This window comes from Rhopalosiphum maidis, chromosome 1, assembly GCF_003676215.2.
Source record: "Rhopalosiphum maidis isolate BTI-1 chromosome 1, ASM367621v3, whole genome shotgun sequence".
In the NCBI taxonomy this organism is placed as follows: domain Eukaryota; kingdom Metazoa; phylum Arthropoda; class Insecta; order Hemiptera; family Aphididae; genus Rhopalosiphum; species Rhopalosiphum maidis.
This window is the reverse complement of record NC_040877.1, coordinates 28,166,376-28,187,096: the sequence shown is the minus strand read 5'-3', so window position 1 is coordinate 28,187,096 and position 20,721 is coordinate 28,166,376. Positions and strand designations below refer to the sequence as shown.

The following is a 20,721-nucleotide window of genomic DNA, read 5'->3' as shown; positions in this document are numbered from 1 at the left end:
TTTTTCTTCACTCAGATCGATAATTGTTCCAACGACAACTCGACTCGTTTATTTAGGCATATAGCATATATTGCTCATGATGTGTACTATTGATCAGAAATGATTTGAAGGGGTAATATTCTCGAATCGGGGACAAAAAGTCCGGATTTAGTTTTTATAGTCGGCCAAAAAGTCCAAAAATTAATATTTATTTTAAATATTTAAAAATTTAAAAATGTTTGTACACATTATATTATTATATTTTTGTATAAACATCAAAAATATAACGGAAATTCGCTATAGTTAGGTATCTATAGTAATGACAAATTTATATTTTTTTATTATGTGTATATACTATTATATAAAATTCATAGTATGTTGAAATGTATTTAGTTACAAATAAATATTGATATTGACGATATTGTTGTTCCTAAGATATCGTGTGATTGTACCTATGTTAATATTTTTAATTACATATTATATTATATAAAATATTTTGTATCTTCGGACTTTTTGTCCGACTATAAAAACTGAATCCGGACTTTTTTCTAAAACGGTCTTTTTGTCCCCGGACTCTTTGACCGATTACCAATAATCTCTTCTCCCTATTATTGTGACTTGGTTAAATAGTGATTTATATAATTATTAACAGTAAATAATATTTAAGTTAAATAAAATAACAATTATCTAGACTAAAATGTAATATAGGTAATAAATAATAACTAATAAATATATATATTGGATAAGCTTTTGCAAAAATACGAAAACAATTTTTTGTACAATATGTATAGATAGTACTAAATTGTATCCTCCCCTCGATAGTGGACAATGGTTGATTTAAAATTTTTGAGGCCCTTGACAAAATATTGAATGGGTCTATTATTATAAATTAAATTAAAGGATCAATTAAAATTTTAAAAATGTAATCTAGTACGTGAGCCCCTAGTCTGCATGGGCCTTGAACATAATGACCCATAATGTCCTTGTGTAAATATGGCCCTGGTAGTGGATTTAACTGAGCAAACATGGACTGTTCCCTTTTTTATTAGAACTCACTGAGCGATTGAGCCCCTGGATTCGACTCCGCACAATTGTTTTTTTTATATCAAAAACGGAACACAGATATAGATTCGTTAAAATACCTAATTCCCAGAATTATGTATCATGTATGCTTGAGCATGAGCATCAATTGTGGTAGTAATAACTAATAACTTCATGACAAACGCGTTATCGTATATTGACTTATGATGGTAAGAGAAAGTCTCGAGAAGATATAAATATGCTATTTGTATAAATTGTGTGTGTCTCTGTTAGCCGTTACTCGTTACTCGTTAGGTAGGTACTAAATATTTTGATACTATTATGCGTTATAACTCTTATAAGTTATAAATAATAATCATAAAAAACATATTTGAAAAATGTACTATTATAAATCAGTGGTTCTCGACCTTTTTGCGGTCGTGGACTGGTTAGATCCATTTAGGGTACCCTTTTAATCGCAGACCACGGACCGGTGTTTGAGAACCACTGTTATGGATAATAGTTTGTGTTTAGGACTTAGGTACTTAATAAATTTCGTTTATATGTGTAAAAAATGTTTCTAGGTATATTGTAATGTATAATAATTTATAAAAATAGTAAATTTTATCTTATTCTATAATTATTCATTTTTGATTCTTGTTTTCTAAAAAGGTTTTTCAATGAGAATACTGAATGTACTAAAAATTGTAATGTTTTAGTCAGTTTTTTAATTACTTAATTAATTCCTTATTAGTTTTTACAATAATTATTATAAACTAATTTAATATTAAGTCTTTATTAAAATACTAAAATTTTGCCCTAACGCTGAGTAATTATTTTATTAAGTCTTTATTGTCGTATTTGCAAACTGGGTCTTTTTCCTTAAATCCGACACTACACCCCAAAGTTATGAAATTTTATAATAACGGTTAATATTTACTGTCATTGACCAATTTTCCAAACTATGATCTTGTGGCTTACCTATATGCAACCGAATGCATAATTATTTTGCACACAGATAACAAGTTCTAATTATATTGCGTAAGCTCGAGTGTACCTAGCATGTTGCCCGTTTGTCTGTAGGAATAAATGACACGAACCGTCGACGATTTCGAAATCGCAATGCACTTATTGCATATCGCTTGAATCGATGCTCACGAGCTGCAAATACCGCATATGTACGTGACGTCGCGACGCACAATAAATGCATGATTACCACGATATTATGTTAAGTATAAAATAGTATTATATAAACTGTGAATTGCGATACCTATGCTGGCTATACTCACACTGCCACACCGCCCACACCAATATTACATGTTCATGTTACAAATAAATGAGTACAAGCTATGTAATTGTACAATGTAGCCAGTATAGGTATAACTTTGAACAAAGTCCCTGTTTATTTTACTCTAATAAAATATAATAATAGGTAGGTACCACAAAAAAATATCCCTGTACTCATTAATAATTTTCTTTTCCGTACATGTGCAAACGTGTTATTTCTTTGAGGATTAGACATTTATAGATACTTACATCGCATAACTATACTTATACGCAGAATCGTGTTGTGGGGGCATGCGCCCCGGGCGCATGATTTAAAGAGGTGCCAAACATTTTTTTATAATATTTTAAATTATAATAAATAAAATATATGAAAAAGATTATTGTTTTACAATTATTTTTAACCATTACAAATTGTTTCTGAACAAATGTCCGACTATGGTCGAGTAATAACAATTAGTCAATCGCAACGTTTTATTCTTGTTTTGGCTTTATAATAAATTAGGTATTAAACTAAGTTAGATACCTACTTATAAAATACGCTCTTATGATACGTTTGTAAATATAATATGTATAATACAGTATAATTTGTGATATTTATTAATTTTTAATTATTTTATACCTAACTATTTTGTTTAATAATTAGTATTGCAATCACCTTTAGTTTTTTGTCAAACCAAATGTTCAAAATACGTTGTAAAAAAAAAAATTAAATTAAAAAGAAAAGAAATGCATTTTGATAAATAAAATAGGGAGCGAATATTTTTAATTTTGCCCTGGGTGCCAAATCTTAACGGCACGGCTTTGCTTATAGGAATATTATAATTAATTTAAACTTGTTATTGCCTACATTTATACATAGTTATACTACATTATTATTTCGTAGATTTACTTATAAAAACCAACAATCATCTACATAAAATTATATTTATAAAATTAATAATTAATAATTATATACAAGCTATAGGTAAGGCATAAGTAAAAATTGCTAAGCTAGTGCCAGGATGTGCCATGGAATGACCAATTACTAATTAGTATGCATGAATGATGAATATATTAATATTATAAGCTGAGTTTAATAGGTATCTCGTACCTATATGGCTATACAGTATACATATATTATAAATAGTATGTACTGATTTATCGAATAAGATAAATATTGTGTAACTTCTGTACACATATAACATCTAGATGTAGTAAGTACATATATAAATACATTTATGTACCAAGTATTAATAATACAGCCATCTAGGTTATGATACGAATATACAACACTATATATATAATATAAAAATAATACGTTCCATAAATCTCGTGTTGAATTACTTGCAATGATATTGTAGTTACTAGATACCTAATACCTACACAAACTATGGGCTATGACTATACGATTACCTACCATTTATATATATATATATATATATATATATATATATCAATACTAATTCGCCTGTCTATTTTCAAGTAAAACTGCAATGTTATAATGTATTAATGTATTATACATACATATTACATCTACATGATATATTGAATAGTTATATTATTTGTATAATTATTATTTATATCATTTTATATAATCATGTAAACATTAATTTTCGATAGAAATAAAGTATGTTTGTTTCTAATGTTTCTATATTTCTATAATGTTAGTATAGTTATGTGCAGTAAAAGTAGTTAGATATGAAATTCCATTTAAAATTGAATTGCTTAATTACGTTATAATATTATAAATTAATAAATATTGAATCATATAGATAGGTGTGACGATATGATATATAAGTATAAATAGTACTTATAAGGTGTAATATATTTATTATTTCCTTTAATTATATTTTAAATATTATTCTATTTCCTTTATAATTTATCTTTATTTAACTAAAAATGTTATCCTATATACCAAAATATTTTCATAAAATATGTACGAAGAAATGTTCTTATTGATGCCTATATTGTTAATGGACTAAGCTTTATACTAAACAGTATATTACTTACATAATCAGGAAAACCGATAGACTATAGGTAAACTTTAGAATAGATAAATAATAAGCATATTGCATATATCACAATTACATATAATAAATTATGTAGGTACTTTATTAAAATAACTATAAATATTTTTTATAATTGAAAAATTATACAAAACAATAAAATATTAAAATTCTAAATGTTATTTTATAAATAAGATGAATGATAATGACAACTGACAAGTAAATGTAGAATACATTATAAGTTATAAATTATAAATATGAAGATATAATTATATGTTTTAATTTAAATTATAAGGATTCCATTATGATTGACCTTGTAATTGTAGAATTATCACCAAATATGTTGTAACTGCTCCTGTTAACTAATAATGAATAAAGTGGTATTATACAGGTAATTTAATAATACAAATATGTCATTAAATTAATTTTCAGTTTTGTGGTAATTGCTGATATTTTGGATTTCGTTTGCTAAAGTGAAAACTAAGGCATGCGACTGATATGGAGAGCTGATTGGTTGAAAACTTAGATATACAGACTAAAATATAAGGAGTGTAATAGGATAGTTAAAGTTTTAGATATGAATCGAACTACTTATTGTTGTAAATAGTAATGACACGCGGGGCTTTACGCGAAGGAATGAGTGTAAAACAAAACAAATTTATGTTCAGAAGATCCAATTTTGTATTGTTTGTTTATATTAGAGTGGATTGTCCTATTATCAAACTTAAAGGTATAATAATAATCTATGTTTGTATGTTGGTTTTTTTACGATATTTTAATTTTTAAATAAGTAATGACTAATGTGTATTAAAAATTAAAAATTAACGGATGTGACCACAATCACTATTTAAAATTTTGGAATATTATGTATCTATGAACATTTGAAGATCAATTTTTATGACATCTATATATATTTACTCAATTAACTATTTCTCCTTAAACGATTTTTAATATTTTATTGTAATTAAAAAACGAATAACTGAGATATTTGAAATTTTGACTAAATTTTTTTGATCATTTTCTATACATAATATAATATTCAATATATTTTGAATTTTTATGAGTTATTTGTAGATTGTAGATATTTTCAATTCTTATTTTATTTTATTTTAGTTTTATAACATAATTTGTAGAAACATACAACTTTAACGTATTTTATTATATATTGTACATGCATAATGACATTTTAAAATGCAATATTTTCGGTAAAAATTAATTTAATCTACTTTATTAGTTGATTACTATTATAAACCTAATATTTTATATTTATACCTACCATTTATACCCAATATAAATGTAAAATATATTACTTAATTCAATACTAATATTAATATCACAACATATAAAAAATACTTAGAAAATAGGATATATAGGCAAACGATCATCTCCTCTCAGAATCATTTTTCATATACAAATGGTATATCATTGAATTTAAATTTAACACATCTATAACAGACTCACTTTCCCATCTTATATAATTATAAAAAGTCTATATTTAAATACATATTTATCACATTTATTTGAAATTAGATTAGCTAAGAAAAATTAATTTTCTACTGCAACTTAAACTAGGTATATTTACGCCTAATATATAGTAATATATATTATATTCAGATTTCAGGCCTATATTTAGTACAAATCCCAGGTTCATATATAATTTGCGTCTTACATTTTAGAGTTTTTTGGGGCTTGAGATGCGTGAAGATAATATGAACGCTAAAAATATATCTTAGCTCTAGAGAAATAAATCAACACATATGCATTTGATATTTTGGTGACTTAATGTTTAAGTAATTTAATGTATTGATAACTAGATAAGTACTCACTGTAACAACTAATTGCTTGTCTATGATAAACATACTGTATATACTAAATTCTGGAGTGTTGGCAGCTAACTGTTGTGCATAAGTTTCAATCTACAAAAATACATTGATTTTTATATTAGAATATAAAAAATGTTTAAAATTACTTAAATATTTTTGTAAGCTTGTAATTACTATATAAGTAATTATAAGCTAATAAATTTATTTATTTAATTTATACGTATTACGTTTAATAATTATTCTAATACAATTTGCCTACATAATTTTTGTAATAATAATATGGCTATTTTGTCTTGGTTATATGTTTATATATATATATATATACTATAGAACAGAAATTAAATAATCTTTTACTTAATAGTTTATAGCATGTTTACTATATTTATGAATTTTCAAATTGTTATCTCATTATCTATGCGTATAAGTCATTAAAAATTATATTACCTAATACATTTATATATATTAATAGACGACAATTAACGATTATAATTTTTATATATGCCTGTACCCTATATATTATTTAACATTTTACGATACTAACCTTTAATATAGTAGTATACTTATTAAACTGTTATTAAATGAATATAGTCTGAACTATGTACAAATAAACAAAAATCACAATGATATCATCGCTTATCAGGTCAAAGATCAAACCTTTAAATATATACTTATATTTCCTTATTTTTAGATAAACCCGCATACATCGTCCTTTTTTATGCCAAATCTATATAACTATAGTTTTATTTTTATCCTATAGCATTCTTCAGTTCTACCTAGTTTATTCATAGTATATTTTACTAATAAAATTATTGTCAATTGTTTTAAAAACACATTTTTTATCCTTAACATTTTTTGTTATAATATTATTTTGATATTATAGAGAAATTAATATAATCAATTTTAATTTTAAAAACATCACCGTTATAGATTTATACATTTATATAGTAATGAAACTAATAAAAGTATGTTATAGGCATATAGATATTAGAAATACTATAAGTTGCTAAACGGCAATAAGATGTTATAGATATACAGGTGCAAATTATTTAGTATCAACTAAAAAAATGTAATTTTCAAATTTGTTTATAAACATTTTTTTATATTCTAGAATAATTGATTAATATATTTCGATAAAGCTTAAAAAAGGCTATTTGACCAAAGAAAAGTATTTATTAGTTATTTTTAAGTTTTAACTTGATAATATTAAATATCATACTAAACATTTTTGTTTATCTATTTGTTTAAATCCATCATAACAATTAACATTAGTATAATTATGTTGTGATACCTAGTATAACTATTTTAAATGTTTTACTATTTTCATAATTTAATGTTTATATAATTACATAATATCATAAAATGTGCATATATTATAAGGATAATTATTTTTAATCTAATTTATTATACATATACAGAGTGTTCCGCGAGGGTTTACCCATTGCGATATCACCTGAAATAATGGAGATATTGCAATGGGTAAATCCTCGCGGGACATACTGTATATTACTACTTCAATATTCATTAATATTATTGTTAAGCTATATTAATGTATAATATAATCTATACATTTTGTACACAATTCTTACCTTTTTTATATCAAATAAATCGATTTTAGTATTAAGATAGCTTCCAAGTAATATTTGTGTTTTAGCAGCCTTCATATAAAAAAATCATCGGTTACTCGACCTTTGTTACTAATAATTATTAACTTTATAATGAATAATATTTTAATATTAATATATTTACCTCTTCTCCTAGTAGAGCACACGGGTAGATCATCAAAACCACTCGAAGAATATGAATAATGAACCATAAAGTGCATTCTAATATGTAACGCAATATATCAATATCCTCATTGAGTATAGTCAACGACAACAAATATGGTGTTAACATCAAATGTAGTAATCCACAAAGAAAGAAGACGAATAATCGAAATTTAAATAAGTTGTTGACTCTGGATACAATTTGTGTGATTGACCAATGTACATCGGACCAATATTTCAAAATTGTAAGCAAATTTACTTTTTCCAATACTAAAGGTACATCCAATAAAAATACATAAAAAATTATTTATAATATTTACAACAGTGATTTCTTAAAATTATTTATTTATTTATCATATAGACTTGAAAGTTGACAAACAGAAGATATGTTTTTTTAAATATTGTACATCACGTTTATAATGCATTCTGTATAGAATTAAAAATCACACATGTTAATATGTTATATTAAATATTCTACACAAATAATGGGCCATGACGCAGACTGTCACTGATATTTTAAGTGACGACGAAAAATTAGAAATTCGATTTTAACATTTTTAACTTAATACATAAAAATATGTTTCACATACTTTAAGCATGCATAATATAGGCTATATTGCGACCCTCTTCATCTTTGGTCCTTGGTTCAAAATCACTAGACTATGACATTTACGTTATGAACATAATGTATATATATAAATAATCGTATAAATAATCTATGATCGAAACCAACCATAAGACATCCGTTGCTATTAAAATATACAGTATAGTCAGTATCTACCTACATGGCTATATGAGACATACCCATTATTATTACATTTGATTCAGATTTCAGACATAAGTATAATAATATTATGATAATTGTTATATCACTATATCAGTAGTGTATGATACCATGGGGTTAACTACTTCTTGCTAAATTTTAAGTCAATCAATAAAAATAAGCAAATGCTTTAAGTCTCGAGCCCTGGTGATGACCGATTGTCCGGATTGTGTATGATGAGTATGCATAGAAAGAGACTAGAAGATAATACCAATTTCATTGAAAATTCAATTGAAGAATTTGGAAAACAACCTAGGCGTTTACAATTATTATTTAAAAAATAAGTATTATAGTACATAATATAAATAATATTATATGTAGACAATTATGTAAACTAAGTGTAATAATAAATAATAGAAATAATGTAGATAATTATGCAAAATAAAATAGTTTCAATTATACCGTTCAATTTTTTTAATTTAATTAAATTTTTTGTAAAATCAGGGGGGGTGCAAGTGCACCCCCTTACACCCCCCTCGCGGCGCCATTTGAGTACTATATACATAATAGCTAAAGTACCTATACCATAATATATCATTTTTTTTAACCCAGCATTAGTATGTTACATAAACGTATTACTGTATTAAAGGTTTTAATATAAGTGTAGTATGCAAATTGTTTTGGTAAAAACGTTAAGTGGATTTCATTTGGTGGAAACAGATATTGGTAGAAAAGGGAAAGGTCCACTTTTGGTGGAAACGGGTATCGCTCATTTCTACACGATAGAATAAGCCACAGCGCCGGTTTTATAAGATATCGTCAACCAAGTTTTAGAATTTCTAATATTTAATTACAACTACAGCTACTGTACGGTTTAAATAATTCGAATCAATTATATTTTCTAATAATTACACTACTTTATCACTAATAAAAAAATAATAATACGATCAAACACTCAAAACTGGCCCATACTTTGAGCGGGCCCATCGATTTTTACTCGGTAACTTGCAAACCAATCCAGCCCTGGAATAAGGTACATATGTAAATTCCTACACAGTAAAAATAGGTATATGTGTAAATTTCTACTCGGTAAAAAAAGTATTTATGTAAGTTCCTATACACTGCGTAAGTTATCAATTTAATATCAGTTATGTCATATAATACTGTCATACATTTTAATATAATAATTATTTATTTATTATGTGGTTATAATATTTGTTCACTTACTCCACACCATTATATTATATTCTTCTAAATAATATTATTTTAATATCATCAATTTGATAACTTATAGTTATAATATTATATAAAATGTTTAATGATATTTTTATTTTTTTTTTTTAAGACAGTATCATAATAGATAATAGTTTAATATTATACAAAATATAGTATATTTTTTTTTTACATATTAAATACCTGTCTTTCGCCGTGTAGGAACTTATGATTACCCTATATTATCACCTATACTAATGTGCGAAAAGATGTACACAGGTACACAGTATACCCTAGTACTTTTTAGCAATAAACCGCTAATCATAATGATATAGTCATGCGGTTGGGTTCTCACCGCTGATGAACATAATGTTCTGCAACTGGACGTCCGAAGACGACGTTTTTGCGACGGTGGTTCCATACTCGCGCAGGCCGGAATCATGCGAGCGGCCCGAGCTTCCGGCCCGCATCCGGCAATTTAGCTCGCGGTAACACTGCCGCAGCCCGAAAACGGTGATGGCGAACTGTATGTTGCCAGTGAGCAACACGTAATGGCCCCAAACGTAGACTGCCCCGAACGTCCAGGGCATAGGACCCACGTACCGGCGCACGTCTAACGACAGGGCGGCGACCAACGACGCGTACAGCACCCAACAGTACGCGTTCATATCGCGGCCGACCGGAGCTGCGGTGCCGAATAGCTGGTGCACCACGGCCGCATGTTCTGCGTACACCCGGACGTGTTGCCGACGGTACACGTGCGTGCACCAGTAAACAACCGTGGACGCGACGAACAGCAACGCCATGTTCGTGTCCCGGATCGCGTGGATCTGAAACGTACCGCTCTCGTGCCGACCGTACGCGCTCAGCCGTTCGGACGCCAGTACGAAGCACAGGTACGCGAACGCCGAATAAACGGTCGCTGCGTACACGACCGACAGACGGGACGACGACGGCGGCGGTGAGCTGCTCAACGAGAGCGTCCCCAACCCGGTCAACCGCCACAAGATGGTCAAAGCTTTGGATGCGTAAAACATCTAACGTATTATTAGATTTAAATAATTATTTTAACGATGTATGATGTATATGCATAATATGTGTTTATATCATATAAATACATAAGAATGAAATAGGTACTTTGCGGAAGTCTTATACGAAATTTTCCTGATCAGAAGCCCAATAGAAAACCGAACAAAGGAAAGATTTCGACAGTGATGGTTATAGATAAGGCGAGGAAAACGTGCAAAAGACAACGATGGTTTATTGTATGGCACACAAAAAAAAAAAATAGAATCTTGAGGTTATAATATCATATATTTCGGCAACGTTATTATTATGTTTCCACAAAAAAAAGGTAATAATATATTTTACTATTCCCGTATAGACTATATATTGTACCTAATAGGTATTACTGAATAGGTAATACCTATTACTGAAAGTATTACGATGATTTGTTTTATTGTTCACAAGCTACAATAAAATATGCGTGAAACATAAACAGGAAACACGACAATTTATTACAAGTATACGAGTGACACGATAATAGTGTATCTAACATTACTATACATTAGTATAAATTGTTTTTATAGTTATATTTATGGTATACACTATACGAACGCGACAGCTAGTGTGGCACTATGTAATCTAAACGGCAAACAGCCAAACACAATTTAATACCTATGCTATTTTATATTACACTTATATAGTCATATAATATATACATACATGGCTATATATCATAATTATAGGTAATGTACCTGTGCGTTAACCCGATCGTGGCAAATTTACATCGTAATACATTACCAGTATTGTTATTGATTTTTCTAGTCGGAGTTTTGGAATTGAATTAAGATCACCAAATACGTGAGTGCGGTTCCAATAATCTAAAATATGTATCTATTATTACATATTTACATTTAAATATAGGTAGTTTAAGTATAATAATAAATTGGTTACGCTATGCGGTTTAGGCGGAATAAAAATATAACGAGGAAATTTTACATTTATATAGGGTACACCACAGTATAACTATTAAAATAATACAAGAAAAACCAAAAAGATGGGTATTTATAATTTTCTTATTAAAAGGTTAAAATTATTTGAACAAAAGAATTGAGAATCATCTATGTAATACAGTAAAACAATAGATCATTTAATGTCTAAATTCAATTATTTGGTTCACAATACAAAAAGATTAAAGTATAGACATAGACGATGGTCATAAAATAAGAAGTAATTTTAGGAAAAGTTGGCACATTCAAAAAAATAAAAATGGGTGTCACCGGTTTCCGTCAAATTAGAAAATATGTCATTCCTTTTTCCGCCAGTTATAAATTAAAGAATTTTAAAGTTTTTGAACCTTTATACGTAAAGATTTAATTATATTATATTTTTTAGTAACAATAATTTACTTAACCACTTCCCCCAATAGTACATTACTGCAGACAATTATAAATCTATAAACAGTTCTTTTAAATAAATCTAAATATGGCATGAACATAATATTATTTTACCGTTGTAATAGTGGATCGATGTAAATTTACAATTCCACATGCTGAAAAATCGATTGCATACTTTTGCAATTGAAGGACGAATATTTCCAACTGCAAAACAGAAAATAAAAAGTTTACCTATATACAAAACATCAAACCTATCTAATACCTGTATAAAAATACTGTTACCTAACTGATAATATTTTAATAACTATTTTTGCGTATTTGCGAGTAAATTTACAATTTTGTTAATTTACCAAGATATTTAAAAAAAATTACGTTAAAATTATCTTAATCGTATGAGGTACAAATTAAATAATTAATTAATAGGTATTAATAAAAAATATATGATATATTAAATAAATATAATCTATACGAGTATATCGTGTGTTCAATTTTAAAGGTAACATGAAATATTTCGAACGCATGACCTTTAATTTGATTCGGGTTTTTTTATAGGATACAGGACCTATGTTTTTGATAAATTCTAATTTTTCAAAAACATATGTATTTATATGTCCTGTACCATGTAAAAAAAACCCGAATCAAATTAAAGGTCATGCGTTCGAAATATTTCCTGTTACCTTTAAAATTGAACACACAGTATACCTATCGGTAATCGACTATCACTGTAGTAATAATAATTTTTAAGATTATTTCTTAAAAATTATTTCAAAGATTTAATTTTAAAGTATTAAAATACTTTAATAAGCTATATTAGATCTAATATTTTCTCTTTAAACACAGAATACCATAAACACTTTTTACGACTATAATATTAGAATCAGAATGATTAATTATAATTTGACATTTGTACTATTAATATATATGTTTATAGATACCTGTTTCATATCACCGGGTTCAATATCAATAGTTAGATATTTACATATGATCTCAGCAGTTTTTTCACCCTGTGTAATACACAACGTTATAATTTACCATCAATTTATTAGATAGTTAGTTTGTAAGATGAATAAGTATTTCTTATTAACTTTTCTAGTAGCGTACGACGTGGGTAATACGATTAATAATAAATGACTCAAATGGGTCAACACCCAAACAACTTGGATCAGAATGAATTTAATATCTGTAGAACCATAAATCACCGGATAAAATAAATTTATGATCATAAAATATGGAGTCACAATTAGTTGTACACAATTGCAGAACAACTGCAAAAGTAATTGCCACCCAAATTTATCATTGACTATTTTGATACTATTACAAAGACTCCAGTGAAGATCTTGTAATTTTGCAATTGAAACATTTTTCGAATCTATAAATAACAAAAATGAAATAATAAGTATATATACTGTTTTTGTGAAATATTAGAAAATGTTGATAGTATATGTAAATTAGTAATAGATAAACGAATTTACTTTTTCGTCATATATTATCTTATTTACCTCAACCAGGCTTAACATAATAATATGATAGATCATTTATTCATTTGTCATTAAACTATAAAAAAAAAAAATAATAATGAAAATATCCACAGAGTCAGAAATACCAGAAATAAAATTATTTGGAAATTGCTTAAGTTATAATAGAATCATTTTTTACTTAATATATTATTTATTTTTTATTCAACAATCCAAATTAACATTTAAATAGAAATGAAAATTATATGTATCAATTTTAATTTTACGCTAGGTAAATATTTATAACCACGTTTTTTTCCATTATTTTTTACAATATATACCTACCTAATAATATAGTTCAATCTATACTATATAGTGATCACTTAACTGATTACCAACGTCGAAAACACATCACATTATAATAGCATGTAATGATATTTGATGTATAATATTTATTTTAGCTAACAATACGTTTTTTCCCTATACTTTCCAAAATCTTATATCCTACCAGTTTACCACCTATTATACTATCACGCTTTTTGTCCTACAAAATTTTGTTTTTTACGGTTTGAGGTAAAAAAAAAGATTGGTCACCTCTCACCCTTCATCACTGTGTATTAAACTGTATATTTGTAAATATAAATTAAATTAAATGCGTTTGGTACTTATATAGTCATCATATGTCATGCACAGAGGTTGATAACCTATGAAAAAATTAAAACAAACTTTCACGCTTTCTATTACCTGCAGTATATATAATCCATCGACATATTAAGAAAACCACATGTATATGTAGGTATCTGTATAAATATATACAGATGTATATATATATATGTAATAAATATTACATATCTTTATAATATAATATATATTATTATATACTTTTGTATATGTGTTTCTCATGAGGCTGGGCTAATAATCATATAGCACTATATAATATTTGTAATAAATTCTATATGGTAGCAAATTAGCGGTGACCCAATGAATACGTAGAACATTATTAGTAGGTAAAGAGTTACCTACAAATTTGTTTTATAATACAACGCCTGAGATACTTTTATATACAAGTAAATTTCAAGTTGTACATTAAAGTATCAAAATGAATGCTTTTTAAAATATGTTTCTTGATAGATAAATGGATAATATATAGATTAATAAATATTTCCTCATAATATTTTTGGGTCAAATACATTGTGGCTTGTGGACAAGTCTGTTTACGCCTCATTAAAAAAATGTCAGTACTGAAAAATTAAAGACCCTACTTTATAAGTATCTGTGCCAGGTTTTATAGTGTTGAAAACGCACACACGAGGCCAATTCAAAAATTGGCCAAGTATTCAGGAATAAAAATAAAAGAACATTATTACTAAAACAGGAACTATTTCAGATGTCAGTAACCCAGAATCAAATTATAAAAACAAACTTTTAAAATATTGCCGAGAATAATTAAATAATTGTATTCTAATATTGTTTATAAACATTTATAACTACCTATAAGTAACTAAGTATCGAATGACTGAATGTACCAATTCACTATAATAATGATTGTTGAAATTAACACGCAACATAAGTATAATCCTTCCCCCCGTCCGATAAAACTATAAAAGGTATTATTTCAGTGGAGAATAAAACTAGATTTTATTTCTTATAAAATATATAGTATATGTATCCATAAGAACATATTATATACATTTTTTTTCAAAATTTAAAAAAATAAATCTTGCTCATTTTAAAAACAATTTTATTAGTCTTGGATATTTTAATAAAAAATAGGCAGCATTAGAAATTAGCTTAATAATATATTATTTCTCTGTTTTGATTTTAAACAGTAGCTACACTGTGAAAAATAATATAACTAACATAATATTATACATATTATACATATGTGTTGATGCAAAAATTGAATTTATTTGGAATGAATCAATTGTTTTCAGAGTAAAAAATGATGAGTTCCAACTTTTGTAATTGATGATTATAGTTTTTTTTTTTTAGAAATAATAAATAATTTTATTCAATATTTTTTTCGCCAAACATATAAGATTAAACGATGCAATGAAATAATTAATGTGCTGTAAAAATAAATCCAACGTGTCACTTTTGGTTCACGTGCCATAACTTTGACACCCCTGATGGCCTGAATGCCTGATCAATATCATATTATCGAGATGAAATTACAGACATGTATTATATGTTTTCTCCATGTTCTGTCTTACAAGCATGCAAGATGCAACATAGCATCACAATTTAGATTCAGTAAAACCAATTGTATGTTGTTAACGCTATAACATTAGAGTGAATTTACCTATTATCAAAGTTAAAGGTAAAAACATTATCGGCATGTGCAGATGTGCTTGAGCGCTGACTTTTTCGATATTTAATTTTTAAGCTCGATCTTAATCTGTGAGTATTTTAACTTGTACCTAATATTTGTAATACTCGTATTTTGCTAAATAATTAAAATATCGAAAAAAGTCAACGCCTAAGTACATTTAATAATGTCATTACAATATTACGGTAATATTGTAATATTATTACCATTAACTTTGATTAAATAGTCAATTCATTCTAACACTAAAAAGCTATAACAACGGCCAATAAATTGGTTCTATAATGAATGCAAATTTGATATTTTTGTAAGACCGATGAGACAACACACAATACTTGGGCTTAGCGTTCTCTAAAGTCGTGTTTGTATTAGCCATTTATTACACCCAATATTATACACTCTAAGCATAAGTACATAGGTACTAATCACAAATGCTATTATTATACTATACTCGTACCATACTGGCAGTCGGCCGAGGCCACCGGATTAGAAGGCACAGTGACCGTGGTTTGGCCGGCGAATGTCCACACGCGTTGCGCGAGCCGACAGCCATTGCCGTGGCGGTTGCGATCGGACGCCGCCGCCACGTTGGTCTGGATACCTATGAGCTTGTATTCGATCGCAACGTTGATGTCTTCGAACCGGCGACCGATGCTCCATGCGATCTGCGCGTACATGAGCATGGTGGCCAGGTCGATGGACATGTACACGTAGCACACGCAGTACATCCAGGTGGCCGGGCTGAGCGCGTACCACAAGTAACCGTCAACGGCGAACAGGGCCGCGTGGAACGCGACCAGCACCGGCGTGTACCTGGCCACCGGCTGGCCCGCGGACACCCGGAGCACCGCGTCCGTGCGGTTCAGGTGCCGCTCGATGTCCAGCAGCGTAGCGTGCCGGCCGGCGGAGCACGCGACCGCCAGCGTGCACACCAAACACTGGAGCATCACCTGGAGCGCGGTGACGATGGCCGAGGACGTGTTCTGTATGCGCACCGACCGGCCTGCCGTGGCCGCTCGCGTGTCTTCCGCCACGGTCCACACGCCGCCGGCCAGGCACGCGGCCAACACGGCCAAGTTAAATGCGTACCACCAGACGTTGAACGCGTATTGCGACTGAGGTTGCGCGCCACCGTCGACCGGTTTCCGCTGCAGTGTCACCGGTGCGATCAACAGGCATTGCCACACTCTCAACAGGACATCTGAAAAGTCGTACATGATGGCGTCTGGCACGATGTCGCTATATCATGAAAAACAAAATGTACAGGAATGTGTTCGATAAGACGCGGTTGCAGACGATAACAAACCACAGTTGTGGGTACGTCATGAGTAACACGGATGACCTGTAAAATAGTTTGTGGATTAGATCTATAAATTGGTATTAGACATGTTATACGCTGTTTATAGTATTGGTTGTGTATAAGGTTAGAGATGAACTGGCCGGGATGACAATAAGCGAATCGCCGGCTGGACGGACCGAAGCGAATCGAAGCCGATTTCATTACATATAAATATATTATACTAGCTGAATAACCCGGCTTCGCCCGTGTGTAATTTTTGCTTTCTCAAAATTAAATTCTTAAATCAACACGCATTGTTGTGTTTTAAAGACGAAAAAAATTTATTTTATAATTTATAGAATAGAATTGTGCATTGAGCTAGTCGGTTAGGTGTTTTACGCCTCTCGACAATTCATATCTACACGCCGATAAGATACTCACACAAAAAAAAGGGTCAGGTTACAGGTAGCTAGAAACCCTCGGGACGCTGTGCCGTACCGTATTCCCATTATCGGCCGATTACTATTGTTATTGTTATATGAAATTGATATACAAATTACACGTAAAAATTTATTTTCACCGATTTCAACCCTTTAAAATCAAAATTTTGAAAATCGGGTGACGTGGTGACACTCAGACAGGTATTTGGAACAACTCTGTGAAAAAATTGGAAAAAAGTTAAATGGCGTCGTCATAAAATTGGTACATAAAAATGGCCTGTTCTTTTATATATATAAAGGTCGCTCCACACTATGCATGTTTCGCGTTTCGCGTTTTTGTTAAATTTCGTGAATAGTGTGTATAGTTTTTTCATGAAATATTTTTCACGAAAACTGTTTCGCAGTCTTTCGCGAACGAGGCGGTAAAAATGACGAAATCAAAGGACACGAAAAAATTATTTCGTATTATTTCGTGTCATTTCGTTGTATTTTGTTGTGTTTCGTGTTGTTTCGTGTTTCATATGTACTAAACAGGAAATTCATATTACAGAGTTATAAATAAAATTAGATATTTGTAAGTAAATGGATGTATCAATATTATTATCGCGTGGAACCATGTCATTTCATTACAAATTTAGTTCGTCAATATTAGTTGTCATCATGGCGTCTGAGTGGAATGATGAACTAGTGCTCACATTTATCGACGAGTTTAAAAATTACCATTGTTTGTGGGATCCAAAACATACAGACCGCAAATCGAAAACTAAAAAAAATGATGCATATCAAGAATTAAGTTTAAAATTTAAAAAACCAAAAGAAGAAATAAAAAAAAAATTAATAATGTACTCCAAAGTTATAGAGGATATCGAAGAAAAATAAAAACAACCAAAGTGTCTGGTGCTGGAAGAAAAGACGTATTCAAGCCATCGTGGTTTGCATTTGATGCTATTAATATATTTATGCAAGATGTATACACACCACATGGAACTATAGACACAATGGTAAGTGAAATTGTTAATTACAAATTAATAATTTCAGTTAATTTATTTTTTGATTAATTTTTATTTTAATAAAAAATAACAAACAACCTGTATGTTGACATGAAATAAACGTACTAAACAACACAGTACACTGAAAACTGAATGAAAAACAAAAACGTGAAACGCGAAATACGAAACATGCATAGTGTGTATAACTTTTCTACGAAACACTACGAAACGTAAAACGCAAAACGCGAAACGCGAAATATGCATAGTATGTACGTAGCTTAATATTCGTCCGATTGTGTCAGTTTTCTGAGGTCGATTTATACAGTTCCAGTTAATTCATACCGATTACTGATTAGGTATTTTGAATTTTGATAAATAATTTTGATGCCTTGATGGTGAACCGACCCGTCCGACCCTGCAGTCAGACTCAGATTAAGGCGTGCTGCAACCCACACAACCACGGATTTAGGGTTACCGCGTACTACTCTCGAAATTAATTTTATTAAAATATTATCTAAATTCTGAAATCGTAAATTAAGTCCGGTATTAGACGTTTTATCAAGCGGTCTTTGATTATCGACAAAAGCGTTTTATTTTCACGATATTGTATTTCCGTATAACCAGTCGCGCACTGACTCAGTGACTCCGTAGTTTGTGTAGCTGCAGACCACTATAATGATTATGCGGGCGCAACGCCTTCAACCTCGAGTAGTGACTAGTGAGTGACTTGAATCAATCTGAGTCTGCCATCATCAATCATTACATATCGCTGAGATTTTATACGAGTATTTTTGTCACGTGCCGCGATCACTGGAAAAACGTCCGTATGTCACTTTTATTGTAAATTGTAATAAAGGTTTTATTTACTATAGTGTGACTGTGTGAGTAGTGCGGTAGCGGCTTATACATTGTTTTGTGTTCGAAATTTGCGTAGACCAAATAAATATAATTATCTAAATATCTAATATTTCAATGGACCAATAACATCATAATTGTGGTGCACAAAGTAGAAAACGTGAAATTAAAAAAAAGAAAAAGAATGGATTTTACTCAGTAAAATACCTAGGTGTATTAAATATTTTATTCCAAACATTTAATAGTAACATTAGTACATTACTAATTACTAGTTGTAATAAATATATTTTATTTATGATGTTGAAAATTCAAGTTTACTAGCAAATGAGTGTATCTTTTTTCTAACTTAAATTCCACGGATAAAAGTGTAAATTCTGTTCTCTTGTATATAATATAAGTACCTATACCAAGAGTAAAGAATTAGAGTGTGTGTTTCCAAATTTAAAAACAATTATGCGTATGTATATCTTAGTACAGGAGTTTAAAACTATTCAGGCGAGTAGATTACTTTTCTGGTTTTAAAATAGTAGAATCATATATATTCCTATTTGTGATCAACCATAAAAGAGGAAAGGCTAGTAGTAAATGCAGTAGGTATTTAGCATTGAAGCATAATTTATAATTATTGGTTGAAGTATTAGATTTAAGTGATAAAATAATAATTGTGGACCAAGATAAAGAAAGGTAATTATTTTTTGTTCGGGAGTTTTAAAATAAAAAAAAAGATATATTTTGAGCTTAAATTGTTTAATCATGATTCAGGGTCATGGTAGTATGGTAAGATGAATATATTATTTTACAATTCGAACATTACATAAAATCATAATACACTAGACAATATATTTATTAGCAGATCTTTTCGAACTTGTCGGGCGCGGTGTTCACACGTTAACGACTGTGACTCTTCTAATGCCAAATCTTATTATGCATTACATCGTACGGTGTTTCAACTGTTTCAAATTGAGTAATGATGGGTTTAATTGAACTATTTTAAAAAAGTATACAATATATTTTTAAAAATTAACAAAATATTTTTACAAAGGGCTGATGAAATAATGGCACTATACTTTTTACAATATACGGGAACTGTAGATCTTAATCTTAACCTGCCTGCAGCACAAATATTTTTTTACTCGGTTACCCTTCT

The 20,721-nt window shown here is 29.2% G+C and overlaps 2 protein-coding genes and 1 pseudogene across 2 annotated transcripts; 1 reads left to right on the top strand and 2 right to left on the bottom strand.

Annotated features, from left to right (window-relative positions):
- Nucleotides 1–4,489: 4,489 nt before the first annotated feature.
- On the bottom strand, nucleotides 4,490–10,869 carry LOC113549348 (gustatory receptor for sugar taste 43a-like). The gene is made up of 5 exons (XM_026950606.1): nucleotides 10,188–10,869; nucleotides 7,841–8,127; nucleotides 7,681–7,749; nucleotides 6,098–6,187; nucleotides 4,490–4,633 (listed from the first exon to the last, which is right to left on the bottom strand). The coding sequence occupies exons 1-5, from the start codon at nucleotides 10,867–10,869 to the stop codon at nucleotides 4,574–4,576; spliced, it is 1,188 nt and encodes a 395-aa protein (XP_026806407.1). The 3' UTR covers nucleotides 4,490–4,573.
- Nucleotides 10,870–11,589: 720 nt separating this feature from the next.
- Nucleotides 11,590–17,228, bottom strand: LOC113549913 (gustatory receptor for sugar taste 43a-like). The gene is made up of 5 exons (XM_026951429.1): nucleotides 16,469–17,228; nucleotides 13,317–13,600; nucleotides 13,167–13,235; nucleotides 12,346–12,435; nucleotides 11,590–11,715 (listed from the first exon to the last, which is right to left on the bottom strand). The coding sequence occupies exons 1-5, from the start codon at nucleotides 17,226–17,228 to the stop codon at nucleotides 11,656–11,658; spliced, it is 1,263 nt and encodes a 420-aa protein (XP_026807230.1). The 3' UTR covers nucleotides 11,590–11,655.
- Nucleotides 17,229–18,316: 1,088 nt separating this feature from the next.
- On the top strand, nucleotides 18,317–20,355 carry LOC113560591 (annotated as a pseudogene).
- The last annotated feature ends 366 nt before the right edge of the window (nucleotides 20,356–20,721 follow it).

Coding starts and splice junctions, on each gene's coding strand:
- LOC113549348 (XM_026950606.1), bottom strand. CDS start 10,869: ATGTTTTACGCATCCAAAGCTTTGACCATCTTGTGGCGGTTGACCGGG. Junction 8,128..10,187: donor GAACATTATGTTCATCAGCG/GTGAGAACCCAA, acceptor ATGTACCTTTAG/TATTGGAAAAAGTAAATTTG. Junction 4,634..6,097: donor ACAAGCAATTAGTTGTTACA/GTGAGTACTTAT, acceptor ATTCATTATTAG/TTAACAGGAGCAGTTACAAC.
- LOC113549913 (XM_026951429.1), bottom strand. CDS start 17,228: ATGTACGACTTTTCAGATGTCCTGTTGAGAGTGTGGCAATGCCTGTTG. Junction 13,601..16,468: donor CTCGGCCGACTGCCAGTATG/GTACGAGTATAG, acceptor TGTTATTTATAG/ATTCGAAAAATGTTTCAATT. Junction 13,236..13,316: donor CGTCGTACGCTACTAGAAAA/GTTAATAAGAAA, acceptor TGTATTACACAG/GGTGAAAAAACTGCTGAGAT.